This window comes from Stigmatopora argus, chromosome 2 (genome assembly GCF_051989625.1).
Source record: "Stigmatopora argus isolate UIUO_Sarg chromosome 2, RoL_Sarg_1.0, whole genome shotgun sequence".
In the NCBI taxonomy this organism is placed as follows: Eukaryota; Metazoa; Chordata; class Actinopteri; order Syngnathiformes; family Syngnathidae; genus Stigmatopora; species Stigmatopora argus.
Window position 1 is genome coordinate 276,257 of NC_135388.1, and position 21,714 is coordinate 297,970.

The window sequence follows — 21,714 nt, forward strand, 5'->3', positions numbered from 1 at the left end:
TTTACTCGCGACACTACCCTTACTTTATTCCCTCCTGGTTTGTTTCCCTCCCTCCCTCCCCCACTCCACACGCAACTTTGTTTACTCGACTTCTTTATTTTCACCTCGCCGACGTCGACGACGACGCCGACGCCGTCGCGACGCGGAGAATCAAAGGCGCCGATTGACGGCGAAGTCGACTCATTTGTCCCTAATTGCCACGGAGCGCTTCAAAGGCCTCGCCGCGTACACCTGTGTATGTTTTTCTGTTTGTACGGGCGCGCCGCCATTGATGCGCGACGACACGGGGAATAAAAGTTGACATAGTTTCTCGCTTCCCTCGGCTGTCGTCTTTTTTTTGTGGTGTTTTTTTATATTTATTTATGTATTTTTTTGGCGCCTCTTTCCTTGAAGCGCCGACGTCTCATTACGCGTAAGCGTGGTTATTACGGCGGCTGCCTCGCGAGTACGACTCCTGGGGGGGGCGCCGCCGCCTTCCCGGCATCTCGGGGGGGAGCCCGGGGACGGCATCCTTGAGAGGGCGGCGTCAAAGTCGGCGAAGAAACCAAAGCGACTAACGAGGCGGCGGCGGAGAGGCGAGGCGCGCTATATCGGGTCGGGAGGCCAATTTGGGAGCCCTTTCTTCGTGTTTGCCGCCGTTGCGTTAGCGGAGACGGAAAAGATGCGCCATCTGATCTGGGGCTCCGGGGAAGCTCCCACGCCATCCCAGCGATGAGATGAATGGAGTCACTGTCACGGAAGTCTGCCGTCCGGAAAGCCCGGCTTTTGAAAAAAAAAAAAAAAAAACACCTTCACAGAACGTCTCTCGTCGTACCCGCCCGTCCACCTTTGAGTCTCGCTATTTTGCCGCCGGCGAACAAGGTTTATTCGGTACAAATGGATCGAACGTTTAGTGATCAGATGTTTTTAGCAAATGTATACAGACGCTCTACTACTTACGAACGAGTTAGGTTCCGAGCGATTGTTCATAAGTTGAATTTGTTCGTAAGTTGATTCAGTGCTATATTTTGTATTATAATTTATGTTTAGGGCCTATATAAGTATATTGAAGGTTTATATAAGTGCATTTGTATGTTTAAGGCTTGTATAAGTAACCTGCATTGGTTTATACTGAAAAAAATCATTTAACGAACGATCGTCGAACGATTCAAGTTGTATTCCCGTGCAACGCTCACCATTTTCTCACCCGCATCAAGCTTCTTTATTATTGCCACTTTGGTTTCAAATGAAATGGCTTGCCTCTTCCTTGCACTACCACCCTCACTAGAAGCCTTTCGCTTTTCACCAACCATATTGAATAATGGATGCACGAGATATTTAATGATAAAAATGTTCTTTGCGCACTGGAGATACATTCACGCACTGCAACGAACTGGGCAGAAGAAGGTGGATGCCGGGTGAGCTGAGCTCTCACAGCGCCAGGCATCGTCGGTATTAGTGGCGGAAAGAAGCACTACAAGAAGTAGCCGAAAGAAGCCACGCTCACAGAACAAAGAAAGTTGTAAAAACATTCAAGTAAAAAGTATAAAGTACAAAGTAAAGTAAAGATGAATGTATTAAGAAATATTAAGATGTCATTTAAAAAAAGATAGAAGGGCTGTAAAACACGAAAAACATAAGAATATACAGAGCTACTGTCACACGGTACCATCTTGGAGAAAAAAAGGGGAAAAAAAACGCAATTTGCAGACAGGTTGGTATGTACCGTTGTTCGTAACTCGAATGTTCGTAAGTAGGGGAGCGTCTGTATTCACGGCTCCCGACAAAAACATCCGTCAGAAAGCTATTGGTTGTTAACAGGCAAAACGGGGGGCCTCCCGCGCGCCCACTCTCCCCCCGACCCTGCCGGCGGCTCGCCGAGCGGACGGCGCTCAAACTCCGGTTAGAGTTCTCATCGGGTTAAGCTGTTGACGAGAGCCTTTGCCAGCCCGCAATTCCATTTGCGGCCAGGAAAGCGTTTGCGGCGGAAGCAACTTTGACATTCTCACAAATTTGCTTTTTTTTGCAGCTTTGGGAGGCTACTCGTTAAGCTCATTAGCTGCCATTGAGGCCGCCCATCGTCCAAATCTTTTCGACTGGGAAGGAAGGGCCGACGAACGGCTCCGTTTTGTAAAAAAAAGGTCACTAAAGGGGTTTAAAGTGTCAGCTTGTGAAAAGCTTGCCGCCGTCCTTCCCTCATTGAAGAAATATGGACGCTTCCTCCAAAAAGCCCTGCTCTACCGTCGTTAGGTTAGCCCCGAGACAAGCATTCTGCTCGGGCCGGTCCGCCGGTCAACGGGTTCGAACTCTGATCCAAGGCCACCCTTGCGTTTCGATCTAAATGATGCTTGGAGTGGAAAGGACAGACGGCACGGCACGGCACGCCTGTTCGACGCCCGTTAGCCTTCCGACTCTGAGCACGTTCATTTGCGGGAACCCTCCTCCTTCTTAAAACGGATTCAATCGGCGGAAAGGTGCGCTCCGGCCAGAGGAAGCGCCCGGAGTCGACGACCCCCCCCCCGCAACGTGCCGACGCTTCGACGACGACGACGGTCGACGCGGAAGAGGAACAGGGCGGCGGCTCCTCTTCCCGCCGACCTTAACTAACGAGAGTACTTTGGAAGATGAGACGCCCCTGCGACTCAATGAGAATTTGCAAAAGACAGCCGGCTTTTAAGTCGGCGCTGTGATCCTACATTGCCTCGCGTTTCACTCCACCGATCGCGCCAGCTAAGAGAAGAGAAGAGACGCCCGTTTTGTCGCGCGACTCCAGAAGATCAACGACCCTTTTGGCTTCCACCGGCTTCGCCGAGCGCGCAGCGACGAGCACCCTTTGACATCAAGCGGTCGTTTCAACGCCGACTTGAGAGACGCCCATTAGCCGTTGACTGCAAGCTAAGAGACATCTGGGGGCCCCTGGGCTTCTCCTGCAGACGACGACTAGCATTTACGTCAAAGTCGCGGCGGCGACGACGGCGAGGAGCCGCCGTAGCCGCGGCTGACGGAGGGAACAAAGGCGCTGGCTCACTGAGAGCCGGCCCACCTGCCAGCTACGCTTCTGGATAGGATGTTGGTGGTGGCCCACCGGACGAACAGTTAGCGCAGGGGTAGGGAACCTATGGCTCAAGAGCCACATGTGGCTCTTTTGATGGGTGCATATGGCTCTGAGCTAAAATATGGAAAGCGGTGGTGAGAGAGCCGAGTCCCGAACGCACCAATAGGGACGTCACGTCGGCACTGCGGCATTGATTTTTTATTTCTGCATCCATTCTCTCATTGATACTCATTGATATTCATTGATTAGCAACAGGGTACCAATATTGTCAAAAGAATTTTTGTACTTTAAGAGACATTTTGTACTTTAAAAGTGGTAGAATGACTAAAAAAATGTGCACATTTTCATGTAATTTGACTTTTAAATTGTGAGTATGGCTCTCAAGGAATAATATTTGAAAAGAAGAATTGTTTACGGCTCTCTCTTTCAAAAAGCTTCCCGACCCCTGAGTTAGTGCATCGGCCTCGAGTTTGCGTGTTCTCCCCGGGCCGGAGTGGGTTTCCTCCGGGTGCTCCGTTTTCCATAACCCACATCCTCAAAACAGGCATGCTAGGCCAATTGTACGCTAAATTGAAATCCCTAGGTACGGAGCGTGACCGGGTGTTGGTCTCCTCGTGCCCTGCGATTGGCCGGCTGCTAATTCGGGGTGTCAGGGGTCACCTCTTGGTCAGGGGCCACTTCCTGTCGTTTTTTCGGGTCCCGGAGCAGTTATTTCCTGTTGATTTGGGTCCCGAAATCGGCAGATGGTGGAAAGCCCCAAACTTTTGGGCTGAACTTCGACGTGTGAAAAACAAAAAGCAGCGTGCAGGTGAGAACTCAGTCACGCTCATTAGTAAACAGACGGGGGTCTCCAAGCCCCGCCCATTTCCACCTATCCCAGCATTTTGTAAGTATTCACACATGTGTGTTTGTCAGAGAAGGTAATTAACCACCTGATGAGGACGATATTATTGGCAATTACCGGGTTTTGCTTGATCACAAGTTTGAAGGATCAGTGTGTGTGGGTGGGGTGGGGGGTGGAAAAAAAAAAAATCGGGGAGCGCAGGTGTGTACGCTTAAGGTGCAAAGACAACAGCGGTGATAAAAAAAGAGAAAGAAAAGCACAGACGCGGCGGCGCGAGATTGGCGTCAAGCTGTTTGCGCGCCAGACGACTGCCGAGATTGATTGCTTCAGACGCGCGCTTCCGACGTTGGACCGTTTTTTTTCCGCCGCGTTTCATTTCGACGCGCGTCAAGCTCGTCCCGGCCGACAAAGCGTCTTTCCGGTCGATGGGAATCGCCGCTGAAATAATGACATCGCGAGTGACAACGTTGGTTTCGGTAAGGAGCGCCATCGGATCGGCTCGCCGACGCTTCCACCTACAAAATATTCAGCTATGATCAGTGGCGGGCCGCAAGGCCTTCAAGGACTTCTCTGCTGGCCTAAGAAATATCTGAACCATATATTTTATTTTGTCCATCAATACTTATTAAATAATTCCTGTTAACTTCCTTTCATTGCCTTTCCCCCCTGTTTGCACTGTTTCCAGATGTGTCTTTTCATATTGAAGCATTTAACCAATCACATTTCAGCCATTATTTGTTACCAGGGTCAGAAATCTGCCTCAAGGCCTTCACAATCAGTTCTGCAGGCTCTGTTGCATTATACAAGCGTCGATAAGACTGTTGCTTTAACCAATCAGATTGAGTTGAAATCACCCCCTGGCCCAGTTGTAATGTCTGAAAAGCTCCAGTATTTGTATTTAATCAATAAATGCTGCAAGAAGTGGATTTTACCCCATTTTAGTGAAATTTTTGCCGTTTCACGTATGGACGTATCGACGTTCATCGCTGTCTTTTTCCCGGGGAAATGATACTCCGGGACCGGTTGTAATATCTGAAAAGCTCCAGTATTTGTATTTAATCATTAAATGCTGCTAGGAAGTGGATTTTACCCATTGAAGGCACTACGAGAAAATGCACGGACCGCCACTGGCTATGATGTTGTCCCAAGATGCACAGAAAAAATCGTCAAACAAACTCAACAAACTAAATACACTGCCAGCAGAGAAGGCCTTGAAGGCCCTGACGGCCCGCCACTGGGCGCAACGTCTTTAGGCGAATCATCCGAGTAACGGCTAAAATAAGAAATGGTCCATTCAACTCTTTGGCCGCCCTTGTCAGCCACAGACGTCCAATTCAAGTTGGAACGGGGAGGAGGGCTAGCGGCGACGTGGCGCCACCCGACCCACCGGCCCACCCGCTTCCCATGGATTAGACGTCTCCTCGTGATAAACTGGCGGAAACCGACGGCAGAAGGATGAAAAGGGGCACGCGATTGGGCGTCTATCGCGGACTATCGACGCAACGCGGCCAGCGCGCGGGAGACCCGAGGGCTGCTCGTTAATCACGTTCCTTGAGGAATGGAATTGAGCTTCAATGGATGGAAACACCTTCATTTTCAGGCGAAAAGGAGAAACCCTCCTGCTTTTTATTTTTTGGCCCTTCACCAATAAGACGTCGGGACGGGGATCACGTGACGCCGTCCATCAATGTCGTTCCAAATCAACCATTTGATGACGAATGCGTGGATTTCAAAATGGCTTTGATGGTTTTCATTGATCAAAAATGCTGATCCACACAATAATTTTAGTCGTGCCAATGGTACTTGGATGATTCGCCTAAAGACGTTTCGCTAACGGACGTTTGACAGACGGACAGGTCGGCGAATGGACGTTCGGCCGAACGTTCATTCGGCCGAATGGCCGGTCGGCCGAATGAACGTTCGGCGGAACGTCCATTCGGCGACCTGTCCGTCTGTCAAACGTCCGTCGGCGAAACGTCTTTAGACGAATCATCCGGTCACGGTGCCAATACGGTAGATCAGGGGTCGGGAACCTTTTTGACAGAGAGAGCCATAAACAATTCATATTTTCAAATATTATTCCTTGAGAGCCATACTCTCATAATTTAACATACATGAAAAATGTGCACCTTTTTTTAAAACTAATTTCTCCCCTTTGAAAGTACAAAAACTCCCTGAATTCTTCTGCCAACATTGTTACACTGTTGCTAATCACTGTATGCATAAAGAGTCATCTAATTAAAAGAATAATGATTAAAGCGGCACTAGATGTAGCGTCAAGGCCACAGACTTGATGCTCCTATTGGTGCATTCAGAACGCCATATATTAACTGACAGGTTATCTGGGAGCCATATGCAGCAACCAAAAGAGCCACATAAGGCTCCCGAGCCATAGGTTCCCTACCCCTGCGGTAGATGAAAAAATGCAATCTTAAAAAAAAAATGACAGTCCTTTTTCAAAAATAAATCCCCACTTGTTAAAGACTTATCAGCGACGACTTTACTTGTAGTACTTTTTATCAATGCCGACTTAAAATTGTCGCTCGCGCTGGCTTTCGGGCGAAGAACCGCGCCGATAAGCGGCGCAAAATTGAAGCGCTTCCGCTCCGTTCGGGCTCCATGTCGGAGCGTTCCGGAGAAAACGCCTCTAAGAGCCGTGACAAAGCCGCCTCTGTGCGTGGCGAAGACGACGATGCCGCCGCCAAAAAAAAACAGATCGATTTGGAATGCCGGCACGTGATCTGCCGAGGAGGAACAATGGCCGCAAAAGACGCTCTTAATACCCGAGCCCGCCCGTAAGAAAAGATGCCACGGCGCAGAGGCCTTTGCCACGTGGGCCTCGGGAGGCAAAGGTCAAACATTCCTCGTTGGGCCCACGCCGTCGTCAGGCCGCACAAAAGAGCTTGATGAGCCGTACGATACGAGACTGGATGCAAAATGCGTACGTGCGTGCGTACGTGTTGACGCCGGGAGAGCCAGATCCATGACGACAGAACGTCCGTCTGTTGTCGCTCCGAAAAGGTCACGGGATGCTAATGATGGGGAATATTTGTGCTCAAGTTTCAGCCTCGGCTTCATGACGCCAACCAACAAACGAACGCCCGTCCACCCACGTGGACTCCGAGCGCTTTGCCACCTTTTCCCATGAATGTTCCCTCTAATTTTTAGTTTGTCTGGGCAGAAAGACAACCTCCTTGAGCACACGGAGTACCAGTGTGAGCAACATCATCATTGCTCGCTATGGGCGCACACCAGTATCACACCTGCCATAAGCAGGTGTATGTCTACTACACATAAATGATTTAGTAATAATAAAATGTAATGATTCATATCTATGAATGGGCGGCCCGGCGGATGAGTGGTTCGCGCGTCGACCTCAGCTAAAAAGATAAAAAAAAATTAAAAAAGTAAAATTAAAAAAATGGGATTTTATTTTGTGCGCTCCATATGATTTGCTGTGCGCAGAGAAGACGAGACTAGTGCGCAATTGCGCACACGCACAGCTTAGAGCAGGGGTAGGGAAGCCGTATGTGGCTCTTTTGATGGGTGTATATGGCTCTATGCTAACCTGTGTGGTAAAATATGGGAACCGCTGGTGCCTTTTTAATGATTTAATTTTTCTTCATTAGACTCTTCTGCATGCATACTCTCGTTGATACTCATTGATTTCTAAATGCACACATTTTCATGTATTTTTACTTTGAAATTCTGAATATGGCTCTCAAGGAAGTTTGAAAATGCCAGTTGTTTATGGCTCTTTTCGTCAAAAAGGTTCCCGACTCCTGGCTTAGAGGGAACATTGCCCATGACGCCCTTTTAAAGCGCGGGCCAGGCTGCTAAAAAGAGTAAAAAAAAAAAGAAAAAAAGGGGGGAGTGCCAGAGAAAAAGGATTTCCCGGGCAGCGGCGGTAACCGGAGCGCAATCATGGAAGCTGGCAGTTCATTTTTCACAAGCTCAGACATCGACCAGTCTTCCAAAGTAATGGCCTTCTTGTGGGAGGCGGCGGCTTTATGAACGCTAAGATAGTTAGTTAGGAGACACGGGAGGCTGCAGGGGAGGTCCCGCTCCGACCGGGCCGGCCCGGGTTATTCCCTCCTGGCTCGGGCGGGCGACCGCTCCCCGCTAATATCCATGGCTAATAAAGATGAATCTCTCGCCGACGACTCCCCGACTCGCTCGAAATAAGACTCAAATCGCTTCAGAGACGGGAGACCCAATGCACTTTTGCGGAAAAATAACAGTCCATCGAGTCAGCGTTCCAATTTGGCCACGGACAAAACATGAGACGGGATTGGACACGTGATACGGATGGGAATACAGAAATAACCGCTCATCGGGTGTGGTCAGAGTACAAGGCCCCACCCCCCCAAAAAACTGTAAAATGCGTCTCGAGGACTCGCAACAATACGGCGCTAAAATTGCCAAAAAACGGAAAAATGCGTCTCGCAACAATACGGCGCTAAAATAGCTAAAAAACGGAAAAATGGGTCTCGAGGACTCGCAACAATACAGCGCTAACATTGCTATCGAGAAATACCACTCTGTTTCTTCGGTCGCCCCATCCAACATGGCCGCTCAAGATGATGACGGATGTCCAATGACGTGGAGTCCAATCATTCATCTGCTCCCAATTGAATCTAGGTTACCATCCCATCCGTTCGTGCTATCGGTTCAATATGGATCGATACCACGCGACCGAGTGTCGGAATCGGTACGGGGAGACAAAATGAGATCTGGGAGGAAGACTATTAAGGGTCTATTCTTTGCGCTTTCTGGGGCCCCACGTGCTTCAATTCCTACTATTTGTCCTCTCCTCAGGCCACGCCCTCAAAAACGCTCAGCGCATCAAACCCAAGACTCGCGATAGTTCAAACTCGGAGACTCACCGGATGCGTCGGGTCGTTTCACGTCGAAGGGCGACAGGTTGTCGCTCCCGTAGGCTCGGAGGACCGACATCACGTTGATCTGCTGCTGCTGCTGCTGCTGCTGCTCCTCGTCGCCCTTGGGGAGCCCCGGCGAGGCCTCGGCGGGAGGAGAGAGGCCGGGGCCCTGCGCCCCCCAGCGATTCCCGGGGGACGACACTGGCTGGAAAAGCGAGGGCGCGACGCCGGAAGCGGCGCCGTCCGGGGAGGGACTCGCTCCTTCACGCTCCGTGTCCTCGTCTCGCTCCTCTTCGCCCTCTTCCCGCTCCTCGTCGGAGGGACGGCGCCCGCGTTCGGGGGTGGTCGACGGGGTGGACGGGGTGTCGGCGGAGACCGGCGGCCCCGGCTCGACGGCCTCGTCGTCGGAGCCGACCGGCTCCTCGTCCGGGTCCCCGCAAGAGCTCCTCTCGGCCGAAGGCGCGGCGCCGAAGGCCTCGCCCCCGAAGGTCTCGCCCCCGAAGGCCTCGCCCCCGAAGGCCTCGGCCGCAAAGACCTCGCTTCCGAAGGCCTCTCCCAAGAAGGCCTCGCCGGCGTATCCTCGGGGGCCCCGGGGACGGGATGATCCGTCGCACAGGCCGCCGAAGCGCCTGTAAAAGTCGCTCTGGAAGGGGTCGTAGGGCCGCTCCGGGCGCCGGTTCCAGCCCGGCCGGTTCCCGTCTCCGTCTCCGAGCGAGGCCTTGACGTCCGGCGGCGCTTCCTTGCCCGCCTCGGCCCTCTGTTGCGGCGCCCCCAGATGGTTGGCCTGGAGGTGGAGGGCCATCAGCTCCGGGGAGGCGGTGGAGAAGGAGCAGAAGAGGCAGCCGTGCCAGGCCACGTCGTCGCGGACCGTCAGGGAGGAGCCGGGCAGGGAGCCGGACCGGACCGACACCGACAGGTCCAGCGGCTCGAACTGGGAGCCGGCCTTCCCGGGGGCCGGGCGCCGCCCCGCCTCGTCCGACGCCTCCCGCTCGGCCGGGGCGGCCCGCTTGGCCCTGGGCTCGCCGTCGTCCGGGTAGCGGCGGGAGGCCCGGATCTGGAGCGGGCCCTCCTTGGCGTCCCTCTTGGCCGAGCCCAGCACAAAGTTGTCCACCAGGGCGCGTAGCGAGCCCTGGAATCGGACCCCGTTGCCCATCATGCTCTGGTAGGCCCGGCTCAGGTCGGAGAAGCCGTCGGCGGGGAGCGGACCCTCGTTGGCGCCGGCACAGTCGCCGTCGAAGTGGCGCTCGCCGGCCGGCGACGCCCACTGGAGCGGCGGCGGGAGGTGTCCCCGGAAGTCCACGTTGGGGGGCGCGCTCTTGAAGACGTTGCGCAGGACGTCGGGGCGGGCGAAGACGGCCGCCTTCCCCTGCTCGTCCTTGTGATCTTGCGAGGAGGAAGACGAGGAGGAGGAGGAGCCGTTCTGGCGCTCGCGGTGGTGCCGCTCCAGGTGGTACTTGAGGCTGGCCGATTGGGTGCCGGCGTAATCGCAATGAGGGCAGCGGTAGGGTTTCTCTCCTGGGGGGGGGGGGGGGGGGGGAGACAGAAAGAAAGAAAGGCAAAAGAGCGAATCATTAACCTGATTATTAGCGGCTGGATATCCAAAAGCGATTGGCCCGCGCGCCGACCCCAGGGTCACGTCACCTCCCCGGAGGAGGCAAAAGGAGGTCAGAGCGCCAAATGAAACGCATTTCATTAACGCTAATAACAAAAGAGGATGTTTCCGCCATCCTTTTTTTCCACTCTTGTAAGCCCCGGGGAGGACCATTTCACAGGGAAAATCCCATTACAACTGATTTTTACGGCTATTTCCTGGCCCGTCGTCTTCCTCTCGGCCCCGGACCCCCCAAAAAGAACACACGCGCGATTGGTCGCCGCCGTCACTTCGCAAATGGCAATCTGTAGGCTACTCTACTTTTTCAGCAAACGTGTTAAAAACGTTCTCAAGGAGCTTTTGAATGATTCAAAATTCGGTGTTTATCTCTCTGGACATCACAAATTTTCAGCCATTTCTTTTTTCCAGATAAAGATATGCTGATACATATACAATATACAGACGCTCCCCTACTTACGAACGAGTTAGGTTCCGAGCGATTGTTCATAAGTTGAATTTGTTCGTAAGTTGCTCAGTGCTATATTTTGGATTATAATTTATGTTTAAGGCCTATATAAGTATATTGAAGGTTTATATAAATAAGTGCATTTGTATGTTTAAGGCTTGTATAAGTAACACACACTGGTTTGTACTGAAAAAAAACATTTAATAAAATGGAGAGAATATGTACAGTACTGTATAGAAAGAGAGATTTATGTATTAGAAAGTGGCCGAAAGAAGCGATTATACGACGATTGCACAGTTTTCTTCTTTTTTTCATCATAAATGATGCGGTAGTACTGTATGGCATCATTCAATTGATTTGCAAACTTTGTGCAACGTTCAATATTTGGGTCCTGCCGCTCGATCTTCATGTTTATAAATGGTACCGACTGTCAAACGATTCAAGTTGTATTCCCGTGCAACGCTCACCACTTTCTCACGCGCATCAAGCTTCGTTATTATTGCCACTTTGGTTTCAAATGAAATGGCTTGCCTCTTCCTTGCACAACAACCCTCACTCGAAGCCTTTCGCTTTTCACCAACCCTATTTAATAATGGATGCACAAGATATTTAATGATAAAAATGTTCTTTGCGCACTGGAGATACGTTCACGCACTTCCGCATTGCAACAAACTGGGCAGAGGAAGGTAGATGCTGGGTGAGCTGAGCACTCACAGCGCCAGGCGTCGTCTGTATTAGCGGCGGAAAGAAGCACTACTCGGAAAAAAATACAAAATCCAACTGACGAACATTTTTGGACATAAACGCAATTTGCAGACATGTTGGTATGTACCGTTGTTCGTAACTCGAATGTTCGTAAGTAGGGGAGCGTCTGTACTTTGCTCGAAGAACAACAGTTCTCAAAACAAAAGCCGGGGCAGAAGAGCTGATGAAGGCAGCTTTAATACGAGTGTCGACGAGCGCCAGAGTCATAAAGATAAACATCCAACCACCCACTGCCTTGTCAGCGCCGAGCGGCGAGCGCCGCGTCTCGCCGCTCGCCGTCGGGGGCGAGGGAGGTGGGGCGACCGGAGCGCCAAAAGCCTTTGCGTCGGGGTCCTCGCCAGCCGCTCGCCATCATAAAAAAACAAACGATAACACGTGGCCGTCCCGCTCGGGGTCGCCAACGTACGCTCGCCTTTCAACGGCGACGACGCAGAACTCGTGGGAGGGAACCGCCAAAAAAATGGAGGCGCATCTGGATTCTGGGTGGACTTTCGTATCGCTGGCCTTCGACGACGGATATCCGCTGGAATGTTTTTTTCGAAGATCTAACCAAGTCTTGTAAATGGAAAGGCGCTATGAAATATGAAAAATTGGATTTTTTTTACAATGCAATAAATGGTAGAGCGATGAATGAAACATATTGAGTTTATAGTCAATGAATTTGAATCCATTTGTTTCCAATCACGCCCTTCAGACGCCGTCTTTCCGCGGAAATGCATCGGGTCCAAATTCCTGGCGCAATTCCGCCAAGGCGACGCGTCCGTTTTTGTTAAAAGCTGTCAATGCGCCATGGCAACCATCCAATCAACGACAACTCTTCAATCTCCTTTGCCAAACGGCGCCTAAATCCATCCAGGGCTTTCCCAATAATAAAAAAAAATGGCAAATGGTATGGTTTAAAGCAGGGGTAGGGAACATATGGCTCGGGAGCCACATGTGGCTCTTTGCTAACCTGTGAGCTAAAATATGGAAATTGCTGGTGACAGAACTGAGATATTACATCTAGAACTGCTTTAATCTTCATTTTTTTTGTAGTAGACTCTTATGGAATGCATCCTTTCATTGATGAGCAACAGCATAAGAATATTTTAAAAAATATTCTTTTTTTCTACTTTAAAAGTGGTGAAATGACTAAAGAAAAAATTGAAAAGGCACTCGTTTACATGTATGTATTTTGACTTTTAAATTGGTAGTATGGCTCACAAGGAATAACATTGGAAAATAGGAATTGTTTGTGGCTCTCTTCGTCAAAAAGGCCGTCAATCAATCAGACGGCGACACTCTGGATTCCTACCACCATCCCTTACTCCCTCCCCCCTTCCCTTCCATCTCGTACCGACGAAAGAAATTTGAGCGACACGCAGATGGTCTCGGCTTCCGAGTCGCGCCTTCTCTAAAACGTGCGAGCGACGAAAACGCACGCTCCGGTCGCTCCCCGTTAGTCCGAGAACACCTCATTAGCCGGTCCCCGTCCGCCGACTCGTGGCGATTGTCGCCGTCTCCCTCCTCGGTCTCAACTGGCGTGACGGCGCCATCTTGGAAAAAAAAAGTATAATAATTTGGACCCCATTCGGGCCTCACGAGGGGTTGGGGGGGGTCTGCGCTCTCGCCACCCGGGTGGTCTTTTGTTGAGCTCACCGCAAAATGACAAGCGAGAAGAAGAAAAGAATCCGGCGTTGATGTGTTTCAGCTGTGAAGGATTTCCACTCGGCACTCCACCATTCAAATGCGGGGGAAAAACAGGAAGTGACAACGAGGTCGCCAAAAAGAGAAAGGAGCTCGCTTTCTGATTTCTGGCGTTCAAAAGTGAACTGCTGTTTTTTTTTTTACATGGTCACCGCTAACAAGTCTCACTTTTTACTTGTGTACATTTTCTGATTGGCTAGCGTTTTGCGCGTGACCTTTAACCCCGACCCTGGGAGCCTAAACCCGACTTCCTGGGTGTCAGCCAAGTTGCTGCCAGAACTCCCAGCATCCCCATTTGTTGTTGTTTTTGTGGCGACCTGTCGAAACGACCTTGCAATAATCCAATCGACTCACATTGTGAGCAAATCGTTTTTGCGTGTTTTGTTTAGCCGTCCGCTCAAGCTCGCGTAGCTTTCCCCGACGCTGACGTCCATTTGAACTGGGAAGAGCGGTCGCATCCCACCAGCTCCCAGTTTAAATGGATGGGCCTGTCATGAGCTGCTTTGCAAATTTCTTTCCCTCTTTTTCTAACCGCCACAACACATACTTTGTGACCTGGGCTAGCAGTGAAATAGCTAAGCTAATGCCAACTTTTCAATAGTAGACGTCTCGGAAAATGAAGACCGAAACATTGCTTGAGTGATTTGCGCGGGCTTTTAAATGCAGCCAAACTGAAGAGTAGGGGCTAGCGTAGGGGCTAGCATACACGCTAAGCTAGGGGAAGAGAGAGGGGAGGGGCCAACGTGTTTGTTGATGACAAGGTTAAGGTAAGGTTAAATGGCAGAGAAACCATTGTCACAGGCAGAGGGCTTATTTTTTCTATTTTAATTTTATTTTTAATGATGATTCTTTTTTTTTGTTGCTTTCCACGCACGCACCCCCGCTCGCACGCACGTACACACGCTCGCAGATGCTTACCGCTAAATCGCGCCTTGTCCAGAAGGGGACAATCTGGCCCTCTAATTGCTGTCACTGAAGCCGAGATTCATGATGTGACTTTCCCATTAAAATGTGAGCATTAATTTGTATAATGAAATATCACCCTCCGCGGCGTGTTCATTAGCCGTCCGTCCGCGGTTAGCCACCTCCAAATACGGCCGCTGGTGGATATTTGCCTACTCCGCGCGACGGCGCCTCTCCTCCACCGCCGCTAAATCCGAGCTCGCCGCGTTCCTTTCCGCCGGCCGTCGGCGGCTCGTTAGTACCGCTCTCTCGCCGCGGGAGGGAAAAACCCGGAGCGGATCCGCTCCCGGATCAGACCGGATGGCCCACGAGTACGCGGCGGTAATTGAAGGGCTTCCGTGGCCCCGCCGGCTGGCTCTCACGTGCGGAAAAGCCGCGTCCGGCCAAATAAACATCCACACTGGGGCCGCGTCTCCTTGTCGCGCATTAAATTTTAATGGCGACCAAAACGGCGATGATGTGTGAAACAAATTGAGATCAGAGGGAAAGTCAAAGATGGGGCGCAACGGGGCGGGGCCAGGAACGCCACCAAAGGGGCCTGCGCCATCAAATGCTACATTTTGACACTTTCTACAAGGAATGGCGACGACATTGGAATAGACCACGGCTGTAGACAATGTTCCCTCTAAGCTGCGCGCGTGCGCAATTGCGCGCTACTCTCGTCTTCTCTGCGCACAGCAAATCATATGGAGCACACAAAAGAAAATCCTTTTTTTTTTTTTTTTTTTTAGCTGTGAGGCCGACGCGCGAACCACTCATCCGCCGGGCCGCCCATTCATAGATATTAATCATTACATTTTATTATTACTAAATCCTTTATGTGTAGTAGATATCAGTGGCGGTCCGTGCATTTTCTCGTAGCGCCTTCAATGGGTAAAATCCACTACCTAGCAGCATTTAATGATTAAATACAAATACTGGAGCTTTTCAGATATTACAACCGGGCCCGGAGTATCATTTCCCCGGGAAAAAGACAGCGATGAACGTCGATACGTCCATATACGTCCATACGTGAAACGGCAAAAATTGCACTAAAATGGGGGTAAAATCCATTTCCTAGCAGCATTTATTGATTAAATACAAATACTGGAGCTTTTCAGACATTACAACTGGGCCAGGGGGTGATTTCAACTCGAAATCTGATTGGTTAAAGCAACAGTCTTATCGACGCTTGTTTAATGCAGCAGAGCCTGCAGAACTGATGGTGAAGGCCTTGAGGCAGATTTCTGACCCTGGCAACAAATAATGGCTGAAATGTGATTGGTTAAATGCTTCAATATGAAAAGACACATTTGGAAGCAGTGCAAACAGGGGGGAAAGGCAATGAAAGGAAGCTAACAGGAATTATTTCATAAGTATTGATGGACAAAATATAATGTATGGTTCAGATATTTCTTAGGCCAACAGAGAAGGCCTTGAAGGCCCTGACGGCCCGCCACAGGTAGACATACACCTGCTTATGGCAGGTGTGATTCTGGTGTGTGCCCATAGCGAGCAATGATGACATTGCTCACACCGGTACTCAGTGTGCTCAGGGACGTTGTCTTTCTGCCCAGACAAACAAAAAAATAGAGGGAACATTGGCTGTAGGCAGAAATTTGCGTTGAAATTTGCGCTGAAATTTGCGATGGAACCGAGCGCAAACTTCTCCCGTCTCCCACTTTTTTAAAGATCCCCTCCCCCCGCCCACGGCGGCGTTCTCGCCCGTATCAATTAAAAGCGGATTAACGGCGACACGGTGACCTTTAGCTGTAAATGGCGCGTAATGTTGCGAGGCGCTACGTACGATACAGTACGTATCGTAGAGTGGGTCCCCCCACCAAACCCCCCACCACGGCCTCCCCCACCCCACCGAAGCCTCCCCAGATGTCCCCCTTGACGGATGACGGCGCAGCTGTCCTCGCCCGCCGCTCCTCCAAGACAGCGCTCGCAAATGGCGGAAACGGGGACTTAACCCCGAAGAGCTCCTTTAATGATCCGGAAGATAAATGGCGGCGTCTTCCGCCAAACAGCTGGAAAAACAGAATGCCTCTCTACCGAGCCTCCCTCCCTCCCTCCTTCCTTCCCTCCCTCGCTCGCTCTGTCTCGGTCTCGACTGCGACCACGTGTCAAATTTGACTCGAGTCAATCCGGATCAAGAGCGAAGCCGCTTGGGAGGTTTTTTTATTTACCGTATTTTCACGACTATTCGGCGCATTGTATTTTTAGCCGCAGTGTCAGTAACGAGTGCTATTTCTGTATTTTAAAACACAAAAAGCACACATCGTTTTTTTTAGATGCATATATATTATATATAATCTATGGATGAACATCGAAGCGCAATGACTGCTGGGAAATATAGTTCTTGCACGCTACACCCACACGCTAAAAAGACATTTTTAAAAAGGCAACGGAAGCAAAACTGAGTTGGGTTGTACTTTATTTAGCCATTTTACAACTTACTCACATCATCCCTCAAAAATCCATCAAAGTCCTCATTTTCTGTGTCCAAATTGAACAATTGTCCAAATGAGTCATCGAAAACGCTAGCTAGCTAGCTGGTAGCTAGCGTAACTTTTCCAACGGTGCTTTCCATGCTTCGTCAAGCTGTATTGATGTCGATGTATACAGGCCACAATCCATTGGGTGGATTGACAAAAGAACTACTACATATCCCAGCAGTCACTGCACAGTACTTTGTCTACGGGAAAATAGTAGAGTCGGTGTACCCTATCAACTGATTCTTTTGATTTTATCGTGATTACAATTTTAGTATTGGTCCATATATAAAGCACACTGGACTATAAGGCGTCCTGTCTATTTTGGAGAAAATTTTAGACTTTTATGTGCGCCTTATAGTCGTGAAAATACGGTATTTATTTTTTTACGCACTTTGAAGCCTTCTTGGGCGCTCCAACTTGGCCCCAAACGTTGACGTCGGCCAAAACGGGGGTTCTCGGCTCTTTCGAGGAGGGAAATCGGACTTTTAAAAAAAGGGTTTAGGAGTGGACATCCCAAAGTGGGAAAGTGTTGCTCATTGGCTGCCATCCTCCCAGTTCAAATGCATTTGACGTCTAATAATAATAATAATCGGACATAGGCCCTGTCGTCCTCATCAACAACAAAAAGCCTACTTGTCATCACACCCAGAAACTGCGTATGACGAAATTGGTAGTGCTTCCCTACAAGGTGCGTTTACTCTGCAAAATACCTAAATAAGTCATAGTTACGGACTTGTAATTTCGCATTCTGCTGTTATGGATACAGTTCTACCGGACATTTCAAGAAGTTTTGCTGTGGCATATTTCACAAAGAAAAGAAAATCAATCAGGAAGCAGAGCGATAAAAAAGCACGCGATCGGTCCCCCCCCCCAAACCGGGGACCGATCGGATGCCAATTGGCCCCCAATCGGGGGCCAACCTTCCCTGTCTTCTTATTGATGCGACGCAATGGGAAGGCACGACGCGCTCTTTGCGCCGCCACCGCCACCGCCATCCTGTGAGCAAATCCAAGTTGCCGGCAGATGTAGCTTCATTAAACAATGAAAGGGGGGGTTTGTCTTGTTCTGCACAACCCCCCCTCTTTAAAGAAGAGGAAAACTTGCAAAAGTGGGATTTGCGGATTGACGGGGAAGAAAAGCCAGCCGAGTGCATATTTCTAAACACGCAATCATATCATGTTTAGAGTCGACACATGGAAACGCTTGCTGGGAGCAGAAAGGCGAAAAGGGGGGAGGCAAGGGGGTGAGGCAAGTGGGGGGGGGGGGGGCATTTTCAGAAGGCATTGTTACGCCAGGCTGCTTTGAATGATTTAAGTCGGGCTGTGTAGTAAATCATGGATATAATTAGCAAATGGCATGGCGCTGGAGTCGTTGATCATTATTTAGAGGGCGGCATTCCAGAAAAAGAGCCAGCCGCAAACAGTCGCTCTCTCGTTCGTTCGTTCGTTCGCTCGCTCGCTCGCTTGCTCTCTCGCCGGCTCGACGACTCACGCCATCCAATATTGATACGGCGACGAGTAGGACAAAAGGCGGCAGACGCCCATTGGCTGCTTTTTTTTCTTTTGACGCCGTGGAGCAGCAGAGATGAGCTTTTAACCCAATAAGCGCCGCCACCGGCGCAGCTGATTGAATAAGGAAACGTCCCCCATGCAAATTAGCGTCCGCCATTCCTCTAACCGGACCAAATGATATTCCGCCGGCCAAATTAGACGCAAATTAGACTGATGTGATTTAAACAAAAACAAAAAACTCTCTCTCTCGGCTTCCTCTCGAGAGCTCGTTAATGGCCGCCGGGGCAAATGAAGACGAACGGCGGCCGGACGGCCTTCCGACGACGCCCAACCGGAGGGAAAACGCGGGTTACCTCGAACGGGGCCTCCTCATTCGTCAAGACCAACAACGCTTTAAAGCAGGGGTCTTTAACCTTTTTGACGAAGAGAGCCACAAACAATTGATATTTTCCAATGTTATTCCTTGTGAGCCATACTACCAATTTAAAAGTCAAAATACATACATGTAAACGAGTGCCTTTTCAATTTTTTTTAGTAATTTCACCACTTTTAAAGTGGAAAAAATGAATATTTTTTTTAAAGATTCTTATGCTGTTGCTGATCAATGAGAGGATGCATTCCAGAAGAGTCTACTACAAAAAAATGAAGATTAAAGCAGTTCTAGATGTAATATCTCAGTTCTGTTACCAGGAATGTCCATATTTTAGCTCACAGGTTAGCAAAGAGCCAGATGCACCCATCAAAAGAGCCACACGTGGCTCCCGAGCCATAGGTTCCCTACCCCCGCTCTAGCGTCTGGCCTACGGTGACGTCAACAACCGGCGCGACGACTGACTGTTCCACTCACCTGTGTGAATGCGCAGGTGGACCTTGAGGTGATGCGAGGTGCGGAAGGACTTGCCGCAGTAGGGGCAGTCCTTGGAGGCGGAGCCCAGGGAACGCTGCGACACGGAGGGCGCCGCGCCCACGGCCGCCTTGGCCGCCTCCTCGCCGGCATCTGCGTATCGAAAGGAGAGGGTCGTGGTCAGCAGCGGGAAAAGATTAGACCGAAAGCGCCACCCTTTTTAGGGTCAGGGGGTCACCGCCGACGCTGCTCTGCCAATTCCGATGAATTGGACCGGCGGTGATCGGTGGGACGGCGCATCGCGCTCAGAGGAAGAGACCATTTATGTACGTTCAATATTAGCCGCGGCTTCCGGATTGACTTTAAAGAAAAAAAAATTCAAATGTCATTGCAATCGTCATACAGTCGTACCTAGTCATACGAGCGCTCGTCATACAATATTCTCGTTTTACGACGGAAATTTCGATCGAATAATTCGCCCGAGATACGTTCAAAATTTCGCGATGCGACCAAGCCAGGTGGCCATGGCACTGTCTTTTTTGCATCTCTTTCGTGTATAACAATATCTACGAGCACCAAATGATTTCTTCAGACGAGTTCAGACCAGGAAACGCACAATGCGCATGCGCGGGAAAAAGAGGGCTTTCTGGGTAATGAAGTACACTCATGCACACAACGCCCATAGGCAATGGCAACCTTTCTCAGAATAAAACTTCAAGTTGTATTCCCGTGCAACGCTCACCAATTTCTCACGCGCATCAAGCTTCGTTATTATTGCCACTCATTTCAAATGAAATGGCTTGCCTCTTCCTTGCACCTCCCTCAATAGAAGCCTTTCGCTTTTCACCAACCATATTCAATAATGGATGCACGAGATATTTAATGCTAAAAATGGAGAAGGTTCTTTGCGCACTGGAGATACGTTCACGCACTTCCGCATTGCAACGAAGTGGGCAGAAGAAGGTAGATGCTAGGTGAGCTGAGCTATCACAGCGCCAGGCGTCGTCGCTATTAGCGGCGGAAAGAAGCACTACTCGGAAAAAGGCGCGCAATACAAAATCCAACTTACCAACATTTTTCGACATAAACGCAATCTGCAGACATGTTCGTATGTACCGTTGTTCGTAACTCGAATGTTCGTAAGTAGGGGAGCGTCTGTATGTAGAGGTACCACTGTACACCCAGACCTGCCCGTTTCCCCGCGTTTGAATCCCGCCACGCTCCCCACGCCGCACACGTAACAGTTCCAAGGCGGAAAAGCGTCGGAAGAGAGGCCGCTTCGATACGACAATGACGACGCCGAGGACTACTTTAGACATCAGAACGAGTGTTTTTTTTGTTGTTGTTTTTTTTTAAACCACAGACTTGTCATATTAGCGGCACGGGATTAAAAAGGCGCTAATTGCGATCAAGTCCCAACAGCGCAAACAAGGTTTTGATGGCGCGTTTGATGCTCGGCGGCCCGTCCCGTCCATCAAAGCCACCGTGGGTATTTTTAATTGAGCGTTCGCCGCTCGTCTGGGCGCCGCCGCCGACTGTCAGCGCATCACAGGCGGACGGACGGCTCGGCGTAACGTAACGACGCTCGCTCGTTGGCTCGTTCGCCCTCACCTCGCGAGTCGATAACAGACGCCAAAGCGCCGCCATCATCATTTTTTTTCTTTTTCTTCCCCCCTTCCACGGCGAGGGGAGGGGCGCCCCCGCCCCCGACGCCGCCGCACGGTCAAAAGCGTTATCACCCCGTCATATCTGTGACAGCGAGCTGTCACAATCAGCTGGCGGTGGCGGCGGCGGCGGGAAGAAAAAAATCTGGGCGTGCTGACACGGGCGAATCTATTTCGGTTTCTTGCCATTGTTTGTTCCGGGACGGAGAGTCGGCGTCAGCCATCTCCGCGCCGCCATTGACGGCCATCCGCGTCCAAAGTTGGGAGGATAGTTTGACTTTCAACTATTAAAGAAGTTAAGAATGAGAAAACATAAATACAGACGCTCCCCTACTTACGAACATTCGAGTTACGAACAACGGTACATACGAACATGTCTGCAAATTGAGTTTATGTCCAAAAATGTTCGTAAGTTGGATTTTGTATTGCGCGCCTTTTTCCGAGTAGTGCTTCTTTCCGCCGCTAATACTGACGCCTGGCGCTGTGAGAGCTCGGCTCACCTAGCATCCACCTTCCTCTGCCCAGTTTGTTGCAATGCGGAAGTGCGTGAACGTATCTCCAGTGCGCAAAGAACCTTTTTCATTTGTATCATTAAATATCCCGTGCATCCATTATTCAATATGGTAGGTGAAAAGCGAAAGGCTTCTATTGAGGGAGGTGCAAGGAAGAGGCAAGCCATTTCATTTGAAACCAAAGTGGCAATAATAACGAAGCTTGATGCGCGTCAGAAAGTGGTGAGCGTTGCACAGGAATACAACTTGAATCGTTCGACCGTCGGTACCATTTCTAAACATAAAGATGGAGCAGCAGGACCCAAATATTGAACGTTGCACAAAGTTTGCAAATCAATTGAATGATGCCATACTGTGCTACCGCATCATTTATGATGAAAAAAAAGAAACAAAACTGCAATCGTCATTAGATAGCTTCTTTCGGCCACTTTCTAGTAAATCTCTCATGTATGTATAGAGTACTGTATGTATTCT

General features: G+C 50.2%; 1 protein-coding gene across 3 annotated transcripts in view; it reads right to left on the reverse strand.

Annotated features, from left to right (window-relative positions):
• Nucleotides 1–21,714, reverse strand: part of znf536 (zinc finger protein 536) — a 278,695-nt gene that overhangs the window by 23,452 nt on the left and 233,529 nt on the right. For all 3 annotated transcript variants that reach the window (XM_077620102.1, XM_077620101.1, XM_077620100.1), the window contains 2 exons: nt 19,068–19,217; nt 8,765–10,273 (listed from right to left, as the gene is read on the reverse strand). In XM_077620102.1, coding sequence (XP_077476228.1) covers nt 8,765–10,273; nt 19,068–19,217 — 1,659 coding nt within the window. The remainder of the gene's footprint in view (nt 1–8,764; nt 10,274–19,067; nt 19,218–21,714) is intronic.